Raw genomic sequence first — 21,481 nt, 5'->3', positions numbered from 1 at the left:
GAATTTTAGAAGAAACCTCCCTCCCTCATGAAAGCATGTCCAAAATAACACATCACAAGTTAGTGAATGAATGAACTGCGGAGAAAGAAATAAACAAATCACAAGCTGTGAAAGCCTGAGTCCTGTAGAAAACAAAAGATCAAAGCAATAAGGCTTTGATACCTCTTGTTCACACAAATAGCAAATAAAGCAAGAAGCAATACCCACAAAGGACAAAAGGGATGAATGAATAGAGAGAATTTTCTCTTAATATTCTATTCAAGAAAGTAAAACAATACACAAATAACCCTTACGTTATTCTTCTCTTCTCACGTCAGTGACTCTTCTCTCAAGATTTGCACCCTCTCTGACGTTTTTGTATTCTCTACTCTATGCACACTTTTTGCAATTCACTGTATTTATAAAACAAGACACTTGTCATCCTATTTCAACTCAAACTCTCTGTTACGTTTTGGGCTTTCTCTTTTACAAACAAAAGCTAAAAATAATCCTAAATAATAGCAACTCCTACTTGATAAGGACTCAATAACCCAAAAATAACTAAAACACCTACTAATCCTAGTTTAACTAGGATTCAACAACGTTCATGTGGGCCCGCATCGTGCCGCGCCGGCCCAGCCCCTCCGGCACAAGTGTAGAGAGTCGGTGATGACTCTTAACAAGTCCCTGTTCCTAGAACCAGCATCTCTGACTCATTGTAATGTTTCACCCCTACCGCCCAAGAGAATAATAATTTTTCTACCTCTTCATACTTCCTTACATTGATACCTCACACCACCATTCCTAGATTTCCGAAACTCAACCAATCTAGAGTGTTTGCAAAGCTAAAATTCTATGAGCAAAAAGTAAACAATATATATAATAAGATTAAGAATTCCAAAACAAGCAAACCATTCAAAAAAGAAAAAAGGAACTCCAAAACCAGCTAAGAATATCTTACAAAAGAACATATCAAGTTTTATTCATTTGCATTCAATTTTTGCTAACTTTGATTTCACAAATAGCTGCCAAGAAATGAAATCATTTAATGACAATATACATGAATTAATTCTCAGTTATGAGGCCATAGATATATCATATATGATGCATTGAAGATATGTTCAATAAAGATAAATGTAAGCTACCCAAAATATGTGAAAAACATAGCATGACATCAAAATCTTTATAAGAAAACAGCGGGTATGTAGGTCTTAAGCATCATATAAACAGAATAGTTGATATGACAAGCAATAGTCATAATATAGACTAACATCACACCAGAGGGACAAACAATATCTTATTTCACAGTGCATAACAGACGATAAAGTGGACTAAATTAACTCGCAATATTAATGGGCTCAAAACCCTTGTCGATCGAAGCCTTCACAGAATCCAGCACCAACTGTGTCTTTCTGGATATAGTAGGCCATTTTTTATCAGGTTTGGAACCAGACTCTTTGATACTCCCTACCAGTCTCGCAAATTCCTTGACCATAAGAGCGTCCTGAGGCAAATCTGTGGTGACAATATGCTCGCTAGGCAATTGGTCCCAGCCAGTCACTAGTTCTTTAAACCCAGTCTCGGAGGCAAAGGAAAACGATGCGGTTTTCTCTTCGAAAGGAATGACAAAATCGTGCAAATGTAGGGTCCCCTTTGTGCCATGAACGGATAAATCAATTGCCAAATTAGATAGAAATGAGCAATGGAAGGTTGCTAATTTTCCATCTTCCCATAGTAATGATGACCCAGCAGAGAGAATTACACCTGACTTGTTGAGAACAGGATCACGAATGGCAGTTACCGTCTTAGGAAGTTCATAATCAGCGGCCCACAAGATTGACCTAATGCAATACCAACCAACATCGCCAAGAGCTCCGAGAGAATCAAGATCTGGCTTCACACGAATGTCATTCTCGAGAAATTCAGGACCAGCAGCGAATGTGAATGTGCTATGCATCTGAGGCCCAAAAATAATGTCATTATATCAACTTCGAGATCATCACGTACATAACAAAGACAGAGAAATGAAAATTTTGTGCAGAGTAAAAAATTTAAATTCTAACAAAATTATGGTCGACAACAATGCTTCCAATGCCGGAACTCCGCACAGGAACAATGGTGCATGCCCATCCCAGATTAGATTTGTTAGACAATCAACTGATTGTGAGTACAGAAAAACACCCATATCATAGGGAATTGGATGATTGACAGTAGAAATTATATAAATCAGAACATAAAATATGAAAATGAGATAAAGTAGAGTGGCTGAATTAACCGCATTGGGGAAAAAAATACCACAAGATCAACCAACCAATTATATGTAAGGGATACCAAACATTAGCACAGAAAAGAGAAATGTAATATGTGTGTACTATTCTGTATATAGAACATAAAGGTTCAGTGGTATAAATATAAAAGCAGAGAAGAATTACATCCTTGAGCATTTTACCAGAATAATAAAGTAACCCATCCACAACTCCTAAAAGCTGTAATATATAGCTCGACAAGGAACAGCTTGTCATCCAAGAAAACATGTCGCCCTCCAATCAAAGTAGGTAAAAAGGACTGTAAATAAGGAAGACAAATGATCCAATATGCAAATTTTTTACTGATGAAATTGCAGTTTACTTCAATATGTTTAGTGATCTTACAATTAATATGCTCTTATAATTAGAAAACATAGGCATGAGACAGCACAAGAGAACATCAAGATCACAAAGCTCACTAGGTCAATCACTGACTAGCCCAAGTCAACTTAGTTTCGGCCTTATCAAGAGTCAAGAAACTCAAGACAATTAAAAGCTCATTCAACTCCTTCAAGTCAACAAAATACTCACTAGGTCAATCATTGACTAGCTCAAGTCAACCAAATTTTGCCTCGAGTGAGTTCTTGATTGAGTACAGGCTTTAAAATATAGCAAATACTGCTTCGATCAGATTGCACATGACATTGAATTCTAAGTGAATATCAAAACATTATTATGTGTAAAGAATGCTTTAGAAATCAAATACAAAGCAAATTGCCTAGATAACAACCCCTCATTAAACCAAGCAATGTCAATGACAAGAAAATTCTACTGACGCCAAGCTCATGAGAAATGCTCAGGTTACTCTCCACCTCACCTTCTTTGTTTCATTCTATTTGTAGGCCGAACACAAATTGAATGTATGTGTAGCGATCAGAACCATTGATTTGTGGGTCCCCAACAGACTAAATAGGCAATGCAACAAGGCTAGAAGATGATCCTGAATCCCTACCCGCTCAAAACATAAATAAACTTGTTAGAATTTTTCTAGATGAGACTGACGGTCGCCATTTTTGGGCCACGATCAAGGGGCATCATCCTTACATGGTAGTCCCATGCTTTTGAATTTCCACATCAACCAACACAAAATGAACCAAAAGTCCCCATTTCCATATCGAAATCCAAATCGGAGGTTCATTAGTGGTATATTATATTAGTATATGTGAATTACATGTGTATATATTATGTATAAATATTCATATGAATTACATGTGAAACATGGCATATACGCTGAGTTATCAGACACGCACATCAGTAAATATCACTTGGTGTTAATGTTGTTAAACCATTATGGAAGCTTGCGTTGCTTATATAACGATTTCTAAGTGTGTATTTGTGCTTATCCTAGCATTTCCTAAAGTTTCATTTTGAAATTCTATCATTTGCATATGTGAGTTTTTATATGATGCCTGACCGTGAAGTACCGTCAAAACAGTACCACCCTTGATATTTGATCCAACAGCAGACCACTTTTTAAGAGGCTGCTGTTGGATCAAATATCACGTGTGATACTCTGACGTACCAACTTGACGGGACTTCACGGTCGGGCATCATATAATTTATCTGCATTTATAAACTTCAGTGATTTTATAGGATTTCCACCAAAATTTCCAACCAAAACTGACGTCTGAATTCGAAACCAAAATCAAAATTAAAAAACCCAGGTGGTGACCTAGACACATTTGGGTCCGATCCTAAATAAACCCGTTGACAGCCCTACTAACCAATGAAATTCAAGCCCGAGTCACAGAGTCAACCTGTCCGAGTCAAATTTTTATACAAACCGATTAGAGCTTTTACCGATTTAAGCTTCCCAAAACGGGCGGAATCAGAAAGAAACTCCCTCATCTTCTGAGTCCTCGGATGATGCATCCACATGGTCCCATCCATGAACTGTACACCGTTGGATTCGCAGGCTTCCAAGATCAAATCCAAATCCGACACGTTTAACGCAGTGGGCTTCTCTAGAAGCACGTGCTTCTTCTTCTCCGCGGCTAATACCGCCCACTGCACGTGCAAGCTGGTCGGGAGTGGCACGTACACCGCATCCACGCACGTGTCGTCAAGCACGGCCTCGTAGCTCCCGTACAGCTTCACCGAATCGGGAAATCCATTCTCAGCCGCATATCGTTTCGCCTTTTCGATCGAACGGCTGCCGATTGCGTAGAGAGTCGAATTGGGAGCCAGGATTATGGCTCGGGATACTTTTCGGGCGATATCGGCGCAACCCAGTATGCCGAAACGTATCGGATTGTTAGCCATTATTATTTTTTTCTGAAGAAGAAGAAGAACTGAAGTAGAAATGTAGAAGACAAAAAGGGCAAAGGAGATTTATGGGTTTTAGTATCGGATAAAATGGGTAATGTTACTGCCACACGCTTTTTTTTGGTAATTTCTCAATTCCGACGTAATTTCTCAATTCGTCGTATTATTCAAGAGATATTTAAGGAAGTTATTGTACACATAGATGAGTTGACATAAATAAACCGGTCAGGTATTTCAACGTAAAACCTGAGCCTACCCAAGACCCATGAGGCCATGATTTCTAAACCCAACCCAGGTTATTTAGGTAGCAGGTCCATGTTGGTCAGGTAGATCACATACACATGGCACAATCAAAGAGCAGATCACATACACATGGCACAATCAAAGAGCAGATCACATACACATGGCAAATCAGGCTTAGAAAAGTGTCAATGAGTAAAGAGGGTAGCAGTTACCGTCATTTTAGCATTATTTTTCTTTCCACAGGCCTATTTTAGACTGTTGGGATTGAGGAATCAAGAATCGAAATTCGCATCTCCATTCTAGTCCACTTGAAACAGCACACCAGAAATTAAGAGGAAAGGTCATGCCATGGAATAAACTCCAATTAAGATGAAAATGCTTGAAAAGTTTCTCCATATAGCTAATATAATTTAACCATTGTACCATATAATAATAATAATAAAAGCTTCTACAATTTCATGCTAGGCAAAATAATCAACTACATATTCCGACACACAAAAAAGGGCAAATTTTTAGTCTTCAAACAATATAAACAGAATTCAAAATTCAACATACTGATCTTCCTATGAAGATCACCTATGAAGATCAAAATTCAAATGCATAGCACTGAAAGATTGAAGACCCCTTCGGAATTGTCAGAATAACCTTCGACGAAATGGCCGAACCCTGCAACTCTCCATCGCTCTCTTTGCATATCTCAACCTCTGCACATTTAATGTCCAACACTGAAACCCCCATACTCTCTGTAAACACACACAACTTCCCATCCAAATTCGCCAAAGATGTATGACAGAACCTTGACAATTCCTTCTCGATTCCCTTCAACTCTTTCCACTTATTCTCCTCCCAATCATAACCCCTTATCTTCCCGGAAAGATCATAGCAATACAAAATCCCGTCAACAACAGCACCTCTCATTCTCCACCCCGAATCAAGCTCTATCGAAATATGACTCCATGTAAACTGCTCCGGATCGAAAATTACCACTCTACTATCTGCCTTTGCAAAAAGCTTCCCTCCCACATCTACACACCCGTACATCCATTTTGATCGGACCTCAACCGGGCTTGGTACAGCCATCCACGATCCAAGATCCGGATCAAAAACCTCGGCCCACGGATCAACCAAACAGCCTCCGATAACGTAAATCTTCCCATTCACAGCTCCCGCGGTAGCAAATGCCCTAGCCATTCTCATCCTAGGGCCAGTTTTCCAACTATTGGCACGGGCGTCAAAAACCCATACGCTAGATGAAGGAATTCCTTCCACTGAACCACCCAAAATGAAGAGAGATTGACCCAATACCACCCCAGTAGATCCAATAAGGAGGGAAGGGATGGGAGGCAGTGGGGAGAGTTTTAAGGGGTTTCCACCATATAGATCGAGGAGGAACCATTTGGAAGAAGAGCCGTGGTTTGGAATGTCAACGTAGAGGAATTTCTGGGTGCAGTTTAGATCGAATCGGGTGGTGAAGAAGAGAGGGGAGTGAAGGAGAGAGCGCCATGATTGGCAGACAAGGGAGAGATCGGGGTGGAAGAACCGAGGGACTCGAGCTATGCATTGCAGAGCTACTTCATTAGGGAGATTTGGTATAAGGGTCAACGTAGAATTGATAGAAGATTGATCAGAGACCTCGTCCATGTCTCTTCTCAGCTGTTTTAATGCAGGATAAGAGAGATCATAAGGGATTTTTTTAGCTTCCTACCAGAAGATCGAGAGAGAAGAAGATTCCTATTTTTTGTATGTCTGATTACACTATATCCAATGGGATCATTCCAAAAGGTGTGACAAAAGCCAATGGAGCCTGACGTAATTTACAACGTCCACATGGCACATGTGGACTCACAAAGTTGTTAGTTACTATAGAGCCAAACGCCCAACATCTTCATAGCATTTTTCTCTGTCCCACAAAGGGTCGTTTATGTTAATCAAGGGTCATTCATTTGTTTGCCCCAATGTATATAGTTTGCATCAAAAATCATCTCCACATGATGATCTTAACCCTTTGAAAACCTTATATTGCAAATGAAAAGTTTTTACGAAGGCCATTTTGTTATATAAAACCCATAATCAAAACTATTTTCCCTCCATTGGAACGATGTCTTAAGGATCTTCCTCTAATCTTAAGCCCTACCTTAGGCATTAACCTAATCTTGTAGGTTAGATGTGTGTGCGCAGCTCTAGGGGTGCAACTCGGGCTGGGTTGGGTGGGTTGAGGTGCAACCCTAACCTTACCTGACCCAACCTAACCCAAGCCTCGGCTTGGGAATAGTCAACCGGCCTAACCAAACTGACCCATCTAACCTGCTTTTTTTCCAAATCAAGTCTAGTTGGGTTCGGGTTAGCCTCAAGCAAAAAATATAGAAAATATAACCATAATATTTTAAAAATCACAATGGCAATCCAAAAAAATATTTTTAAAATCCCGATGAAATTAAATAGAGGATGGAAATCGTCCGGATTTGGGCTGCCCAAGACCTCAACCCTGACCCCACTCGAAATTAATTCATGTTGGCTTTTCCCAACCCAACATAAGAAAATGCCAACCTAACCCAAGTTGAAATCGGGTTGAACACGAGAGGTTCGGGTTAAGCTCGACCAAAGTTGCACCTCTATGTGGTCCAGCTTAATTTTTTATTTCAAACTATTATTTTACTTATTTAAATATAAAGATTAGTAGTAGTTGATGACAAATAGGGTCGATACACACTAATATTGGATAAAATATTTAAACTTTATTTTATAAATTTTTTTAACTATGTACAACCTAGCTAAGACCTAGACGCTCGGATGGATGTTCCAATTCGAAACTGACAAACTCACATTGTAAAAGTAGATCCCAATAACACAATCAACCTAGCTAAGACCAAAACGGATCGTGACCCAGACAGAGCAAAGATCCGGTCCGAATTGGATCCGTTCACACAAACACCCCTCTCACCTGTGACTAACCAGTAAACTATAGTGTCACAGTTGTAATTCCAAGAAACATTAGTGGCATTTATTTTCCATCCTTAGTGGCCAAAAGCTAATTCAATCACTCTTCCCCTTCTCATCCTTTCTCCTACAACTTTTGGTCTTTCTTCTCATTACAAACTGAGAAAAAAACACTAAAAAAAAAAAAAAATGGGAGAAAAACCGATCCGTTGCGGCATTTTAGGGTGCGCCGAGATCGCCCGGAAAGTATCGAGAGCAATATTTCTCGCTCCCAACTCCACCCTCTACACAATCGGCAGCCGTTTGATCGAAAAGGCGAAGCGATTTGTGGCTGAGAATCGATTTCCAGAGTCCGTAAAGATCTACGGAAGCTACGATGAGGTTCTCGATGACACATGCGTGGATGTCGTTTATGTGCCCCTTCCCACGAGCCTCCATTTGCGGTGGGCTGTGTTAGCTGCAGAGAAGAAGAAGCACGTGCTTCTTGAGAAGCCCACGGCCCTCCACGTGACGGATCTAGATCGGATATTGGAGGCTTGTAAATCGAACGGTGTACAATTCATGGACGCTACCATGTGGATGCACCATCCTAGGACCCAAAAGATGAAGGAGATCCTATCTGATTCGAGGCTTTTCGGATAGCTAAAATCGGTAGGTATTAGATGTATTTACAATTTTATTAAAGAAAAATTATTAAAAAAATGCAAAGTTTTGGTTAAACTGTAAACAAAGGGTAGACATTTTAATTTTATAAAAAAGGGGCTGTCAGTTAGAGAATATGGCTTTTAGAACAAATATACCCCCCTTGCTCTTTCCCACCACTTTTTGTGGTTCTAATCCCGATGTTATTCGGATACCCATTTGAACTTTTTCTTTCTTCTTCCCAGAGCCTTCCTCCTTCCAACGTGAAAACACTATTTCCACAGTGAAAAAGCTCCATTGCCATACTGGCTGCTCTCTCATGCAACTCCACCCACGAAATACCTTCATGCGAAAGTCCCTACCAAATCTCATATTATAGTTAGACAGGCGGTGGGGATCTGAGGGAAAAAATATAGTGGGGCCTGCTTATTTCAGTGATCTAAAGCATTTACTTGCTGGGCCCTTTCATGTAGTGCCATAAAATCTTCTCTACAGGATGATCACAACCCTCTGATTTGTTAAGGCTGTTTTCATGGAATCCATTTATTCTAACCCTCTATAATCCTAATGGTTCAGATCATCCTATGGAGACCAATTCGGAAGAAAGTCCTCTCTATTTACACCAGGGCCCAAACAAATAAATGGTTTATTTCACTGGGCCCCACCCGTGTCCCACCTAAGAAATATGGGATCCATAAGTTTGATTAGATTATCCTAGACCCTTTATCAAACAAGTGGTTCATCTAAGTTTGTTTCAAAGATCACATCTTATACCCCGGAACCACTAGGGAACCACATTTTATACTCCAGAACCATTAGAGAACCACATTTAATATCTCGGAACCACTAGGGAACCACATTTTATACCACGGAACCACTAGGGAACCACATCTTATACCATAGAACTACTAGGGAACCACATTTTCTACCCCGGAACCACTAGGGAACCACATCTTATACCCCGGAACCACTAGGGTACCACATCTTATATCCCGGAACCACTAGAAAACCACATTTTCTTCCCCGGAACCACTAGGAAACCACATTTTCTACCCCGAAACTACTAGGGAACCACATTTGATACCCCGGAACCACTAGGGAACCACATTTTTACCCAGAAACCACTAGGGGACCCTGCCTTAAACTCCGAGTCGGAAGTCTGAACCAATGGTCGGACTTCCGAATGGAAACCAGTAGAAATGGCAAATCTACTGGTTTCTGTCGGAAATCCGAAGGTTGGTTCGGACTTCCGAGTCGGAAGTCTGAAACAAACGTCGGAAATCCGACGAAGACTAATAGAAATGGAGCCTTATCACGTTGGCAATGTAATTTTTTTTTCAAAACTACAATGGCAATGGAGCTTTATCACGTTGCAAATGGAGTTTCTTTTCAACACTACAATGGCAATGGAGTTTGGAAATGTTAGCAATAGAGTTTTTTTTCAAAACTACAATGGCAATGGGCTTGGAAACGTTGTGAATGGAGTTTCACGTTAGAAGGCTTGTGGAAGGCTTAGGGAAGAAGAAAACAAAAAGGTGATATAGGTAGGTGAGAAACATAGGGATTAGAGCCTCTAAAAAGGGTGGGAAAAGCAAAGGGGTATAGTTGTCACAAAACCAAAATTTTAGTATCTCACAGCCCCTACTTTATGAATTTAAAATGTCTACCCTTGATTCACAATAAAAGTACTACTTTGCGTTTTTTTAATAATTTTCCTTTTATTAATGAATGAGATAAGTGATATCTGCACAGCCATTTTTTTTATATTTGCACTGATCTCTCGTCTTTTATTATTTTGTAAAGAGCTGTCAAATATTGTTACAGTTCCTCTCACAAGCCAATTATATAAGAAAGGACCAATTACCAAAGGGGGACAAACATTAGGCAGAATTATCAACTGGACCCAGCCTTTTTAAAAATTACTAATGGGGGACGAAAAAAGTACGGATGGAAAATTGGGGTCGAAAATGCCCTTTTCCCTCTTACCACATTCATTTTTACTTTTTTACTCTTGCCTCTTGCCTCTTCCCTCTTCTTTACTGTTTCTATATTTTTACTTTGGGGTTTTAACCTACCGGTCATCTCCTTCACTTGCAGCCACCATTAGAGGTGGAAAAAGTCGACGAACACGTGAGTTTTTTATTTCTTTTCCCATTTTCTCTATCTCGGTTTTGTTTTTCAATTTTTTTTAGGGTTTTGCAATGCTTTTGTTTTGCCAATATCTGTTTTATCTTGTTTAGGGTTTTGTATTTTGTTCCTCTCTAATGATTTCTGATGGATTACCCTATTTTGAGAGTTGAAAATCCGATTTTAGGTGGATACCCTATTTTGAGGTTTTGTTTTGAGAGTTGGGAACCCTGTTTAGATATTTTGTAAGCCCCATTTAGATACTCGAAAACCCCTCTTTTATAGACCTTAAAACCTTTGACAACCCCCTTCTAGAGATTTGAAAACCCCTCCTAGAGAGGTGAAAAGCTTTGAAAACCCCCTCCTAGAGAGTTAAAAACCCGATTTCAGGTGGAAAACCCTATTTTGAGGTTTTGTTTTGAGACTTGAAAACCCCTCTTTAAATATTTGGTAAGCCCCATTTAGAGACTTGAAAATCCCTCTTTAGATATTTGGTAAGCCCCATTTAGAGACTTGGAAACCCTGTTTAGAGACTTGAAAACCCTGAGTTAGAAACCCTATTTCAGGTGGATAACTATATTTTGAGGTTTTGTTTTGAGACTTGAAAACCCCTCTTTAGTCAGGTAGTAAATAGAGCCTTTATATGGATTCAGGTTGGTTCTAAGGTGTAGAACTGATAGGTTGGAGCTGTAACGAACATACTCGAATGTATAAATAAGAGACTAGTAAACAAAATGTGAAAACTGATATAAAAAAAAGGTGCGTGTGTGCCTTTCCCTACTATGATTTGAATGTATTTAAAAATGAGGTGTGAAATGAAAATATATATAGAGACTAAAGCTAGATTACGATGGTTGTTAAAAAAAAAGAAGAAATTTCAGTTTGTATTAGAAGGGGTTTGAAACAGGACACTAGCTTCCAGAAGCAATTTTGGAAAATGATGACTATGAAAGTGATTGAATGATCTTTCATGTGAAAATTGATTTTCATATTTTGTGAGAGTGTTTTTTATCCTAAATTGTAATGTTTATTTTCGGATCTTTTATTTCAGTTATTTGAATGGTCTACCTGTTCTATTTTGGTTATTTGTATGAAGATTTCCTCTCAAGGTTGGTTAGTGTTAAATACTTTAGTTGTCTCCTCATGATGTTTGGTGTTAGGATTGTCTAACTTATAGAGGAATATGTGAGTTGCTATCAATTTTTTAAAAAAAGAAAAAAAGGGTTCAAAGAACTTCTTGTATACTTCAAGGGTGCTACAAATTTATTTCTCTTGTCCTGACCATCTTGGTCTTTTTCTGTGAATAAAATTAGCAGCCATGTCTTGGCTAGCTGAATCCATATCGTCCCTGATGTTGTATACTTCATTACCACGAAATTACTATATCTTGCTCACACACCTTGAAAAAAAAAGTAAGAATAAGAAAGGAAAGAAAGTTATATTGAGGTAGTGGTCATAAAATGGCTTCAATCTGCCATTTCGTTATAAATGAAAAAGAGCCAACCTCTCCAACACTTGCAAGCATAGAAGATAAAGAATAGTGAATACATGTCATATCAAAAGCAATAGCCCCCGATACAACTTAATCATGATATGATTATTTTTGAAATGCAAACCTCTTAAAAAATAGGTTTTTCTAAAATTCAAAATTTCTAATTGTGTTCATTCTTGTCATCACAAGGTAGTTGATAACCTTGTCTTCTTTCTTCTCTTGCCTTTGATTTAAAATAATATGAGTTTTGATAACCTTATTATGTAGTTGATAACCTTGTTTGTTTTTTCACAGATCTATATATTGTGTCTGTTTTGATAAATGGCAAAGGTGACAGAAAAAGGGGGGAGCAAGGCTAAGATTCAAAGGGGGAAGATTCTTAAGAGGAGGGGGAAAATGCAAAAGGGGAAGGGGAAGGGGAAGGGGAAGGGAAAATTTGAAGGGAGGAAGCAACATGTAAGTGTATTTCATATTTATGTTTTCAATATCATTCAGTTTTCATATGCCATTTAATGTTTTGATGATGTTAATTGATTTGCAGGCTCCTTATGTCCCTGCAAGATGTTCGCCTTCATGTTTCAAGAGTGCATTGGCTAAGATGGGGTTGCAGCAACACCATTACGAGAGACTAGAGAAGACCCCGTTCAAACATCTGATCCACCTTGACGAAATTGTGATGCACAAGCCCCTTATCAGAGCACTACATGATAAGTGGGATCCTGCCACTAAATCATTCAGATTAGGCAGTATTTCAGTTCCTTTTAAGGTCAACGATGTAGCGTTGGCGTTAGGCCTACCAGTCAGAGGGGAGGCAATAAATGTGAACAGGGTTATATCAACTGACAAGAGAAACCCTCCTCCTCTTGTTGATGGCTGGCCATTTCATAAAGCAAATGTCGTAGCATCTGTGATTCTACAGGAAATCAAGGAAATAGTTGGGAGAATCGAGGAAGAGTACATAAATAAAACCGTGACATATGTACTTTTACACCTATTTGCCACCGTCCTATTTACTCAGAGTGCCCATCGAGTCGATCAGTTGTTCTGGCCCTTTGTGGATGATTTAAAAAATATTGGTAACTACAACTGGAGCCAAGCTGTTTATGATTGGTTGATAGGATATCTTAACAAAGTCAGCTTGCATGGCGGCACATATCTTGGAGGGTGCTCGTTGGCAATGCATGTATGATGGATTGAACCCGTTAAAGTTTAAACTTTGTAATTTTTGTGATGATTAAGAAACTTTCTCTTGTCTATGCAGGTGTGGTTATATGAGCATACGAACTTATGGGTTCCGAAGGATCCAAATGCCCGTCCTCGTATGCTAAAATGGGATTGGAAAGCAAAGGAGGCGAGTAAGTATGCTCTTGTGGAGAGTAAAAAAATAGATGAATCTCAGGTGAGACATAAAACTAGATACCCTATGTCCTTATATCAATTGTAATTTCTTATTGAGGAATTAACTTATTCAATCATCAGGTGGTGGTCGCACTGACGCTAGGAGAGGAGGAAGTAGAATATATAAACGATCAGGTATCCCAATAGAGCATATCATTTTTTGTTATTGATTAATGTTTAAAGGGACAATTACCAATGGGGGAAAAAATTAGGTGGAATTATCAACAGGACCCATGCTTTTCAGAAATTATCAAAGAGGGACAAAAGATGTGTTGTCAATAAAAGCTGGAAGAAAATGCCCTTTGGCATTGACAACACGTTTTGACCTTGGCTTTTTCCTTCTTCCCTCTTCTTTTACTTTTCCATTATCACCTTTTTAATTTTTTACCCTACCAGTCATCTTCGTCCTTGTTCAGCCACCATTGTTGGTGGCAAATCTTAAAAACTTGAATGTTAAGTTCTTACCATCTATCTCTTTGTATTTAGGTTTTGTTTTTAGGGTTTTCCACTATTTTTTTAGGGTGAGTTCTAGAGATAATGTATAGATTTGCCAACAACAATGGTGGCTGAACAAGGAGGAAGATGACTGGTAGGGTAAAAAAAAAAGAGATGATAATGGAAAAGTAAAAGAAGAGGGAAGAAGGAAAAACCAAGGTGAAAACGTGTTGTAAATGCCAAAGGGCATTTTCGTCCAGCTTTCACTGAGAAGACCAAGAAATATTGATAATTTTTGAAAAGCATGGGTCCTGTTGATAATTTTGCCTAATGTTTGTCCCCCATTGGTAATTGGTCCATGTTTAAAAACTCATCATCGTTTGCTTTATTTGTATGGGTAGGAACCCGCAATAGAGGGCCAAGAAATATTGGGTCACTCCCCTACAACCTCAACATTGCCCAACCTTGATATGGATGAAGACATAGAGAGAGATGGGGATAGTCAGGATGAGGAGGGTGGAGAGGATGAAAGGAAGAGGAGATCGTGGATGAGGATAAGAAAGGCAAAGGAGGCAGTCAGAAAAGAGAGGGAGGACTTTCAAAGGGAGAAGGAGAGATGGAGAAAAAGGTTAGAAAAAGTAAGAACACTTATTTTGGAAGAAGACGAAAAAGTTGAAGAAGTCGAAGAAGAAATAGGCTCAGGACACTTCGAAGGGTTTGAGGCAGTGGAGGAGAAAGAGAAGGAAGAAGAGGACGAAGAGGAGGAGAAAGAGAAGGAAGAAGATGACAAAGAGGAGGAGAAAGAGAAGGTAGAAGAGAAAAAAGAGGACGAGCGAAAAGAAACAACATGTACTGTTACCATTGACCAACAAAATGAAGTAGGGAGCATTGAGAGATGCGTGAAGATGGAGGCACGCATTAGGAAACCAAGCCACAACGTGATGAGCCCCTACGGACCACTTTTACCCCAAAAGAGGAAGCTAGTAAGGAAGAAGAAGAATGGGAAGAAAGAGGAGGTGAGAGAGGAGGACAAAGATGAGGAGAAAGTTAAAGAGATGGAGGAGAAGAATAAACAAGAGAAGAAAGAGGAGGAAAAAGAAGAGAAAGAAGAGGAGGAGAATGGGAAGGATAGGAGGACTAAATTGATTAAAAAATTGTTAAAGAATGAGACAAGGTAAGTAGATGCAAAATGTATAACCTTATTTTGTTTATAGTTGTGTCATTTTCTAACAATTATATCATTTTCTAGTCGTTGTATCATGAAGGAAGAAGGTATAACGATATTTGTTGACGACTTGGTATGCCTGTGGAGACGTAGAAGATACCTCAGTAATAATGTAAGTGACTTTTGTTTAAAGGTGATTAAGAAAATATATGTAAGTCAATAACGATATGAATAATCTTCTCTTCAACTTTTTTTATTGAAGGTATTGGATATATACGGAAAGTTTCTTCAGAACTCCTACAAGGACAGATCAACAACTCTTCATAGCAAAATTATATTTGTTCCTTCATTGGTACATGTGAGTAAATTTTTCTACGTTAAGAATGCTAGTTTTCCTTCATTGGTGGTTGAAGCATTTTTTTTCAATCGAGGACTTTCCTTCAACAGGGAAATCTTACTTCTAGACTTCGTACCATGGATGAGACCACGGATGAGAAAACAAAGGTCAAAGATTATGAACTTGCGAAAGGGATATTGAATGCTAGACTTATAGATATCCCGTGGGAAGAGATTAATATGGTCTTGATCCCATTATGTCAAAACAACCACTGGGTTCTGCTTGTGCTTGACATGGTTAAAAAATCCTTCTTCGAGTGCAACTCCTCAAAAGAGCTTAAATTCGACGAACTAGCAAGGCATACGGTAATTACATTAACATTTTCAGTGATAGTCTAAGATTCTTAGATATGTCAAACAGTTATATTTCATTTCTGATTTTTTCTCCAGGTAGCCTTGATAAAAGAATATTTCAAGTCCCATGGTTGTGACATAGACCACTTTCCATATGCCCAAGTGGCAGACTTCCCACAACAAGATAATGGGTAAGGCAGCCTATAAACCTTTTAAATGTGAATGCTTTATGTTATTCAGAGTTTAATCCTATTCCATTTACACTACCTATTGTTTTGCAGATTTGACTGTGGACTATTTGTGATCAAAGGGATGGAGCATATGTATAGTGGGGTCGCTTTCAATTTTGGTCCAGATGACATTCCTCAGATGCGACTGGAACTATGTCAACGATTTATACGAGGAGAGTTTGGGAAATGTGAACTTCAATAGGAGAAATGTTGTGGACGGATGTGATTGTTGTGTTTGAGTTGTTGCGTTGTTCAAAACTTAAATGGCATGTGTATGTGTTGTTCAGAACTTCAATAGGAGAAATGATGTGATTGTGTAAACAGGTTGTTGTGTAAATGGGTTGTTCTGTAAACAGGTTGTATACTGTGTTGTTCAGAACTTCAATAGGAGAAATGATGTGATTGTGTAAACAGGTTGTTGTTCAAAACAGGTTATTGTGTAAACAGGTTGTTGTGTAAATGGGTTGTTCTGCAAACAGGTTGTTGAGTAAACAGGTTGTATACTGCGTTTCTAAGTTGGTAACCCTATTTTTAGACTCCAGAACACCGCTCACATTCACCAGACTTGATGGTCTCATTTCTAAGTTGGTAACCCTATTTTTATACTTGATCACCCCAAAATCAAGGATTTGAAAACCCCATGTGGATGGACCAGTAACTTCGGCCAACACGCATGGACTTGATGATCCCAAAACCCCATGGTGACCCCATTTTTTATACCTGATAACCCCAAAACCCATGACTTGAAAACCCCATGTGGATCGGCCAGTAACTTTGCCCAACACACACAGACTTGATGATCCCATTTCGATTTTGGTAACCCCTTTTTTTATACCTGATAACCCCAAAACCCATGACTTGAAAACCCCATGTGGATCGGCCAGTAACTTTGCCCAACACACACAGACTTGATGATCCCATTTCGATTTTGGTAACCCCATTTTTTATACCTGATAACCCCAAAACCCATGACTTGAAAACCCCATGTGGATCGGCCAGTAACTTTGCCCAACACACACAGACTTGATGATCCCATTTCGATTTTGGTAACCCCTTTTTTTATACCTGATAACCCCAAAACCCATGACTTGAAAACCCCATGTGGATCGGCCAGTAACTTTGCCCAACACACACAGACTTGATGATCCCATTTCGATTTTGGTAACCCCATTTTTTATACCTGATAACCCCAAAACCCATGACTTGAAAACCCCATGTGGATCGGCCAGTAACTTTGCCCAACACACACAGACTTGATGATCCCATTTCGATTTTGGTAACCCCATTTTTTATACCTGATAACCCCAAAACCCATGACTTGAAAACCCCATGTGGATCGACCAGTAACTTTGCCCAACACACACAGACTTGATGATCCCATTTCGATTTTGGTAACCCCTTTTTTTATACCTGATAACCCCAAAACCCATGACTTGAAAACCCCATGTGGATCGGCCAGTAACTTTGCCCAACACACACAGACTTGATGATCCCATTTCGATTTTGGTAACCCCATTTTTTATACCTGATAACCCCAAAACCCATGACTTGAAAACCCCATGTGGATCGGCCAGTAACTTTGCCCAACACACACAGACTTGATGATCCCATTTCGATTTTGGTAACCCCATTTTTTATACTTGATAACCCCAAAATCCATGACTTGAAAACCCCATGTGGATCGGCCAGTAACTTTGCCCAACACACACAGACTTGATGATCCCATTTCGATTTTGGTAACCCCATTTTTTATACCTGATAACCCCAAAACCCATGACTTGAAAACCCCATGTGGATCGGCCAGTAGTTTTTGCCTGACACATTAACTTGATGATCCCATTTCGATTTTGGTGACCCCATTTTTGATACCCGATGACCCCAAAATCGAGGATTTGAAAACCCCATGTGGATGGACCAGTAACTTCGGCCAACACGCATGGACTTGATGATCTCATTTTGATTTTGGTGACCTCATTTTTTATACCTGATGACCCCAAAACCGAAGACTTGAAAACCCCATGTGGATCGCCCAGTAACTTTTGGCCAACACACATGGACTTGATGATCCCATTTCGATTTTGGTGACCCCAATTTTTATACTTGATAACTCAAAAATAAGGACTTCAAAACCCCCAGCTTCACATAACCCTTTTTTGTAGACTTGATAATCCTCTACCAGTAACTTGATAATCCTCCAATGGAATTACAATTCTACTCATGATGGAATAACAAAAGATATGGATCCAAAGAAATGGATGTTGTATTCATTCAATGTGCTTCATGTATTACATCCCAATTCACTTAGTACAAAAAAATTAGAATGGTTAAGTACACAAAAAAATATTTTTGTACCCACCTTGTCTAGTTAAGTACATCAAAAATATATCATTTACAAGTAATCCACTTGTCTTCCAAAAAAAGAGACTGAAGTCATCCATCGTATGCAACTAATCCAATTGTCTTCCAAAAAATTAGACCGAAGTCATCCATCATATACAACTAATCCACTTGTGTTTCAAAAAAGAGAGTGAAGCCGTCGATGCATTGTCTCAGGAACACACTTTTACAAGAAGAAAGGAGGTTCACAAGGTACACCAGACCTAAAAAATACCAGCACCACAGTTAATTATTCTTGAAAAATATTTTTTTATAAAAATAGAATAATTCATATAATGTGTACCACGTACCTGTTGAAAATAGGTGCAGAAGGTTCAATGGCAGTTTCGTCAACAGGTTGTCTTACGATGGGAGGTTCTTTGCAACTTCTTTTGTTGTGACCAAGTTGTCCACATGTGGTGCAATTGTAATGTAATCCGCTTTGCAATTCACGATCCGTTCTTCTCGTACGCGGCCTTCCAGGTGGCCTCTTTGCACGTGGTGGTAATAGTGTCATTAAAGGTTCTGCAGGAACTTGCCATTGGGTCCGATCAAGTGTAGGGTGCAACACCTCATCGTATGTATCTCGATACCTCTGTACATGATACCATTCTTTGCAGTAATCGTAAGGATCAAAATCTGTGATGCCAATAGCTGCCATGGCATGTCCGCACGGTAGTCCAATCGTTTGGAAAGCACGACAGGTTCATGTTTGCAGGTGTAGGTTCACATCATCAACATTTTGAAGGGACTTTACTTCATAATCATGAACACCTATTCGATAAGCTGTATATTGGCGGCTTTCTTCCCTTGCCAATGTCATATGTTCTTCTGCGTAATGGGTCAACTTTGTCTGCCAACCTTGACCCATTTCTTGACGTTTCTGCAAGAAGTCAGAAGTCTTCCATCGAGTGTGTTCTACCAATGATGCAATCGGCAATTTTCTCGCATCCTTCAAGACAGCATTGAAACACTCCGACCTATTGGTCGTCAATACATCATATCTATCCCCCTTAAAATAAAAACTAGCCCAATGTTCCTTGGGGATGTCACTTATCCACTTGTGTGCATTTTCATTAATTTCCTTAATCTTCTCCATTGTTTCTTTAAAAACACACTCTCTCAATGCCCGTGCAGCTCTCCAAAACAATTTCTTTAGTAAAAGATCTTTGAACACAGAATAGAAATTGGCGGCGAGGTGACGCATGCAATAACTATGATTTGCATTAGGTAATTCTATAGGTACTGCTTGCATCAACCCCTTCTGTCGATCTAAGCATATGGTGAATACGTTCGTCTCCGCTGACATTACGTTTTCTCTCACCAACCTAAGAAACCACCTCCAACTATCTTCGTTCTCGGTCTCGACAACTGCAAACGCTAATGGAAATAATCCGTTGTTACCGTCAACCCCGACTGCAATCAATAAGATTCCTAGATACTTTCCTCGTAGATGTGTACCATCGACCAAAACTATAGGTCTGAGTGTTCGATTAAAGGAACGTATGCTGGGACCAAATGTCCAAAATAACCGAACAAACCTATCATCTCCCCTTGGACGTAAATCTCTTCCACGGAAAACACGCATATAGGTGCCAGGATTTCTTCTCATCATCTCAACTGAAAGTGCAGGCAATATGCGGTAAGAGTCCTCAACATTCCCACACTTAATTTCAAGGATGATGTTCATCGCAATGTACGCTTTTCGATAGCTTATAGTTATACCCCAATGCATCTTAATATATTCTCTTATGATCCTTGTCCCGATCTCTTCTGGGCGATCGAATAAGCGTAAGCATGTCTTAGCAACCCAAGCTGATGTTACAAGAGGGTGATCATTGCCCCTTAGTTGAGTTGTGCACGTATGGTCGGGAACAAACGTCTTCACTAACACATAAGTCATATTATTAATGCCAGATATACGCCATTTGCAACCTTCTTCCTTACATCGAACGGCATATTTTTTTGGTGTTGACTTTGATTTCACAAACTTAAATCTTTGCCGAATTGCATACTCTCGAACTACCTGCTTGAACTGTTTCATATCTGCAAACATTGCCCCACAAGTTAACTTCTCAATCTCAACATTATCAGCATCTACCTCATGAGCCCCAACAAACATATCATCTACTTCCATTTGCAGCCTACTGTCATGAGGGACACCAAGATTTCCATCATCAACATCATGATCATCATCAATGCCATCATGATGATCCTCGTCATCGTCACTATGATCATCATCATTCCTATCTTCTTCAAAATAACCACTCATGACACAAAAATCATCTTGAAATTCATTATTGAAGTGCATTTCCAAGTCTCCATCACTTTGTCTGTCGTGGATATCTTCAATGGCATGATCCGTCAAATCATGTGTAAATTCTTCATTTAGGACAATGCGAGACCTGCATAGTTGAACAATATATAATCAGGCTAGTAGATTGATTAATTTTTTATTTCAAATATTGAAGGGGAAAAACCATTGGTAAAGAAGGACAATACCTTACAGTCGGTTGTGTTGAATTACCTCCTATATTGGTACCATCAAGTCCATCATCGTAGTCTCTTTGCAAATCCACTTCAAAACGCGGGGGATGATTGACATTTTCTGCTTCTCGAGGAAGATTTTGGGGTGGATTCGAAGTAGACGGAATGGCTACATTATTAGAGGGTCCCGTAATAGAAACATTGTTTGGAGGCAGCATTGACGAATACAATGAATTTCTACTATTGTCAGTAATGCTTTTGAATATGTATATCATCATAGAATTAAACACATCTTTGTCAAACATCCTCATGATGGTTTGGAAGGCATCATCATTATCGACATCCATTAAAGTGGATATATATGGATCAACAACGTATCGACACTTTATGGATTCAATCACCTGCCCTTCTATAGTTCCGATTCTTTTCTGGATTAGAACTTTAAATTGTTGGAAATTGATTCGTCGTCCAATCGATAAGAATGTCTTCCTCCCACCGATATATTCCCACGAAACTTCATCCTTCAATTTTCCATCATAGTGTAAAAGAAGAGAAACCATTGTTTCGGTTTTTTTAAACACCTGCAAAGACACACAAGATGTCAGAAGAACAATGTTGAAAAAAGGGAGTTTTCAAATCTCTAAACAGGGTTGTCAACACTCTAAATGGGGGTTTTAAAGTCTCAAGAAGGAGGGTTATGAAGTCAATA

General features: G+C 39.1%; 1 protein-coding gene and 2 pseudogenes across 1 annotated transcript; 1 reads left to right on the top strand and 2 right to left on the bottom strand.

Moving 5' to 3' along the window:
* Positions 1 to 1,132: 1,132 nt before the first annotated feature.
* LOC143848417 (putative oxidoreductase At4g09670) lies at positions 1,133 to 4,661 on the bottom strand. Its single transcript, XM_077357361.1, has 2 exons — positions 4,086 to 4,661; positions 1,133 to 1,936 (listed from the first exon to the last, which is right to left on the bottom strand). Exons 1-2 carry the CDS (start codon positions 4,545 to 4,547, stop codon positions 1,316 to 1,318), a joined length of 1,083 nt encoding a protein of 360 aa, XP_077213476.1. The 5' UTR covers positions 4,548 to 4,661; the 3' UTR covers positions 1,133 to 1,315.
* Positions 4,662 to 5,255: 594 nt separating this feature from the next.
* On the bottom strand, positions 5,256 to 6,675 carry LOC143848687 (F-box/kelch-repeat protein SKIP6 pseudogene; annotated as a pseudogene).
* A 1,244-nt stretch (positions 6,676 to 7,919) lies between these two features.
* Positions 7,920 to 8,372, top strand: LOC143848927 (putative oxidoreductase At4g09670 pseudogene; annotated as a pseudogene).
* Positions 8,373 to 21,481: the final 13,109 nt, after the last annotated feature.

The sequence above is a fragment of the Tasmannia lanceolata genome, unplaced genomic scaffold (assembly GCF_043159265.1).
Source record: "Tasmannia lanceolata isolate RefF3 unplaced genomic scaffold, GAP_Taslan_0.1 ptg000016l, whole genome shotgun sequence".
Lineage (NCBI taxonomy): Eukaryota > Viridiplantae > Streptophyta > Magnoliopsida > Canellales > Winteraceae > Tasmannia > Tasmannia lanceolata.
This window is presented reverse-complemented; position numbering and strand designations above follow the sequence as displayed.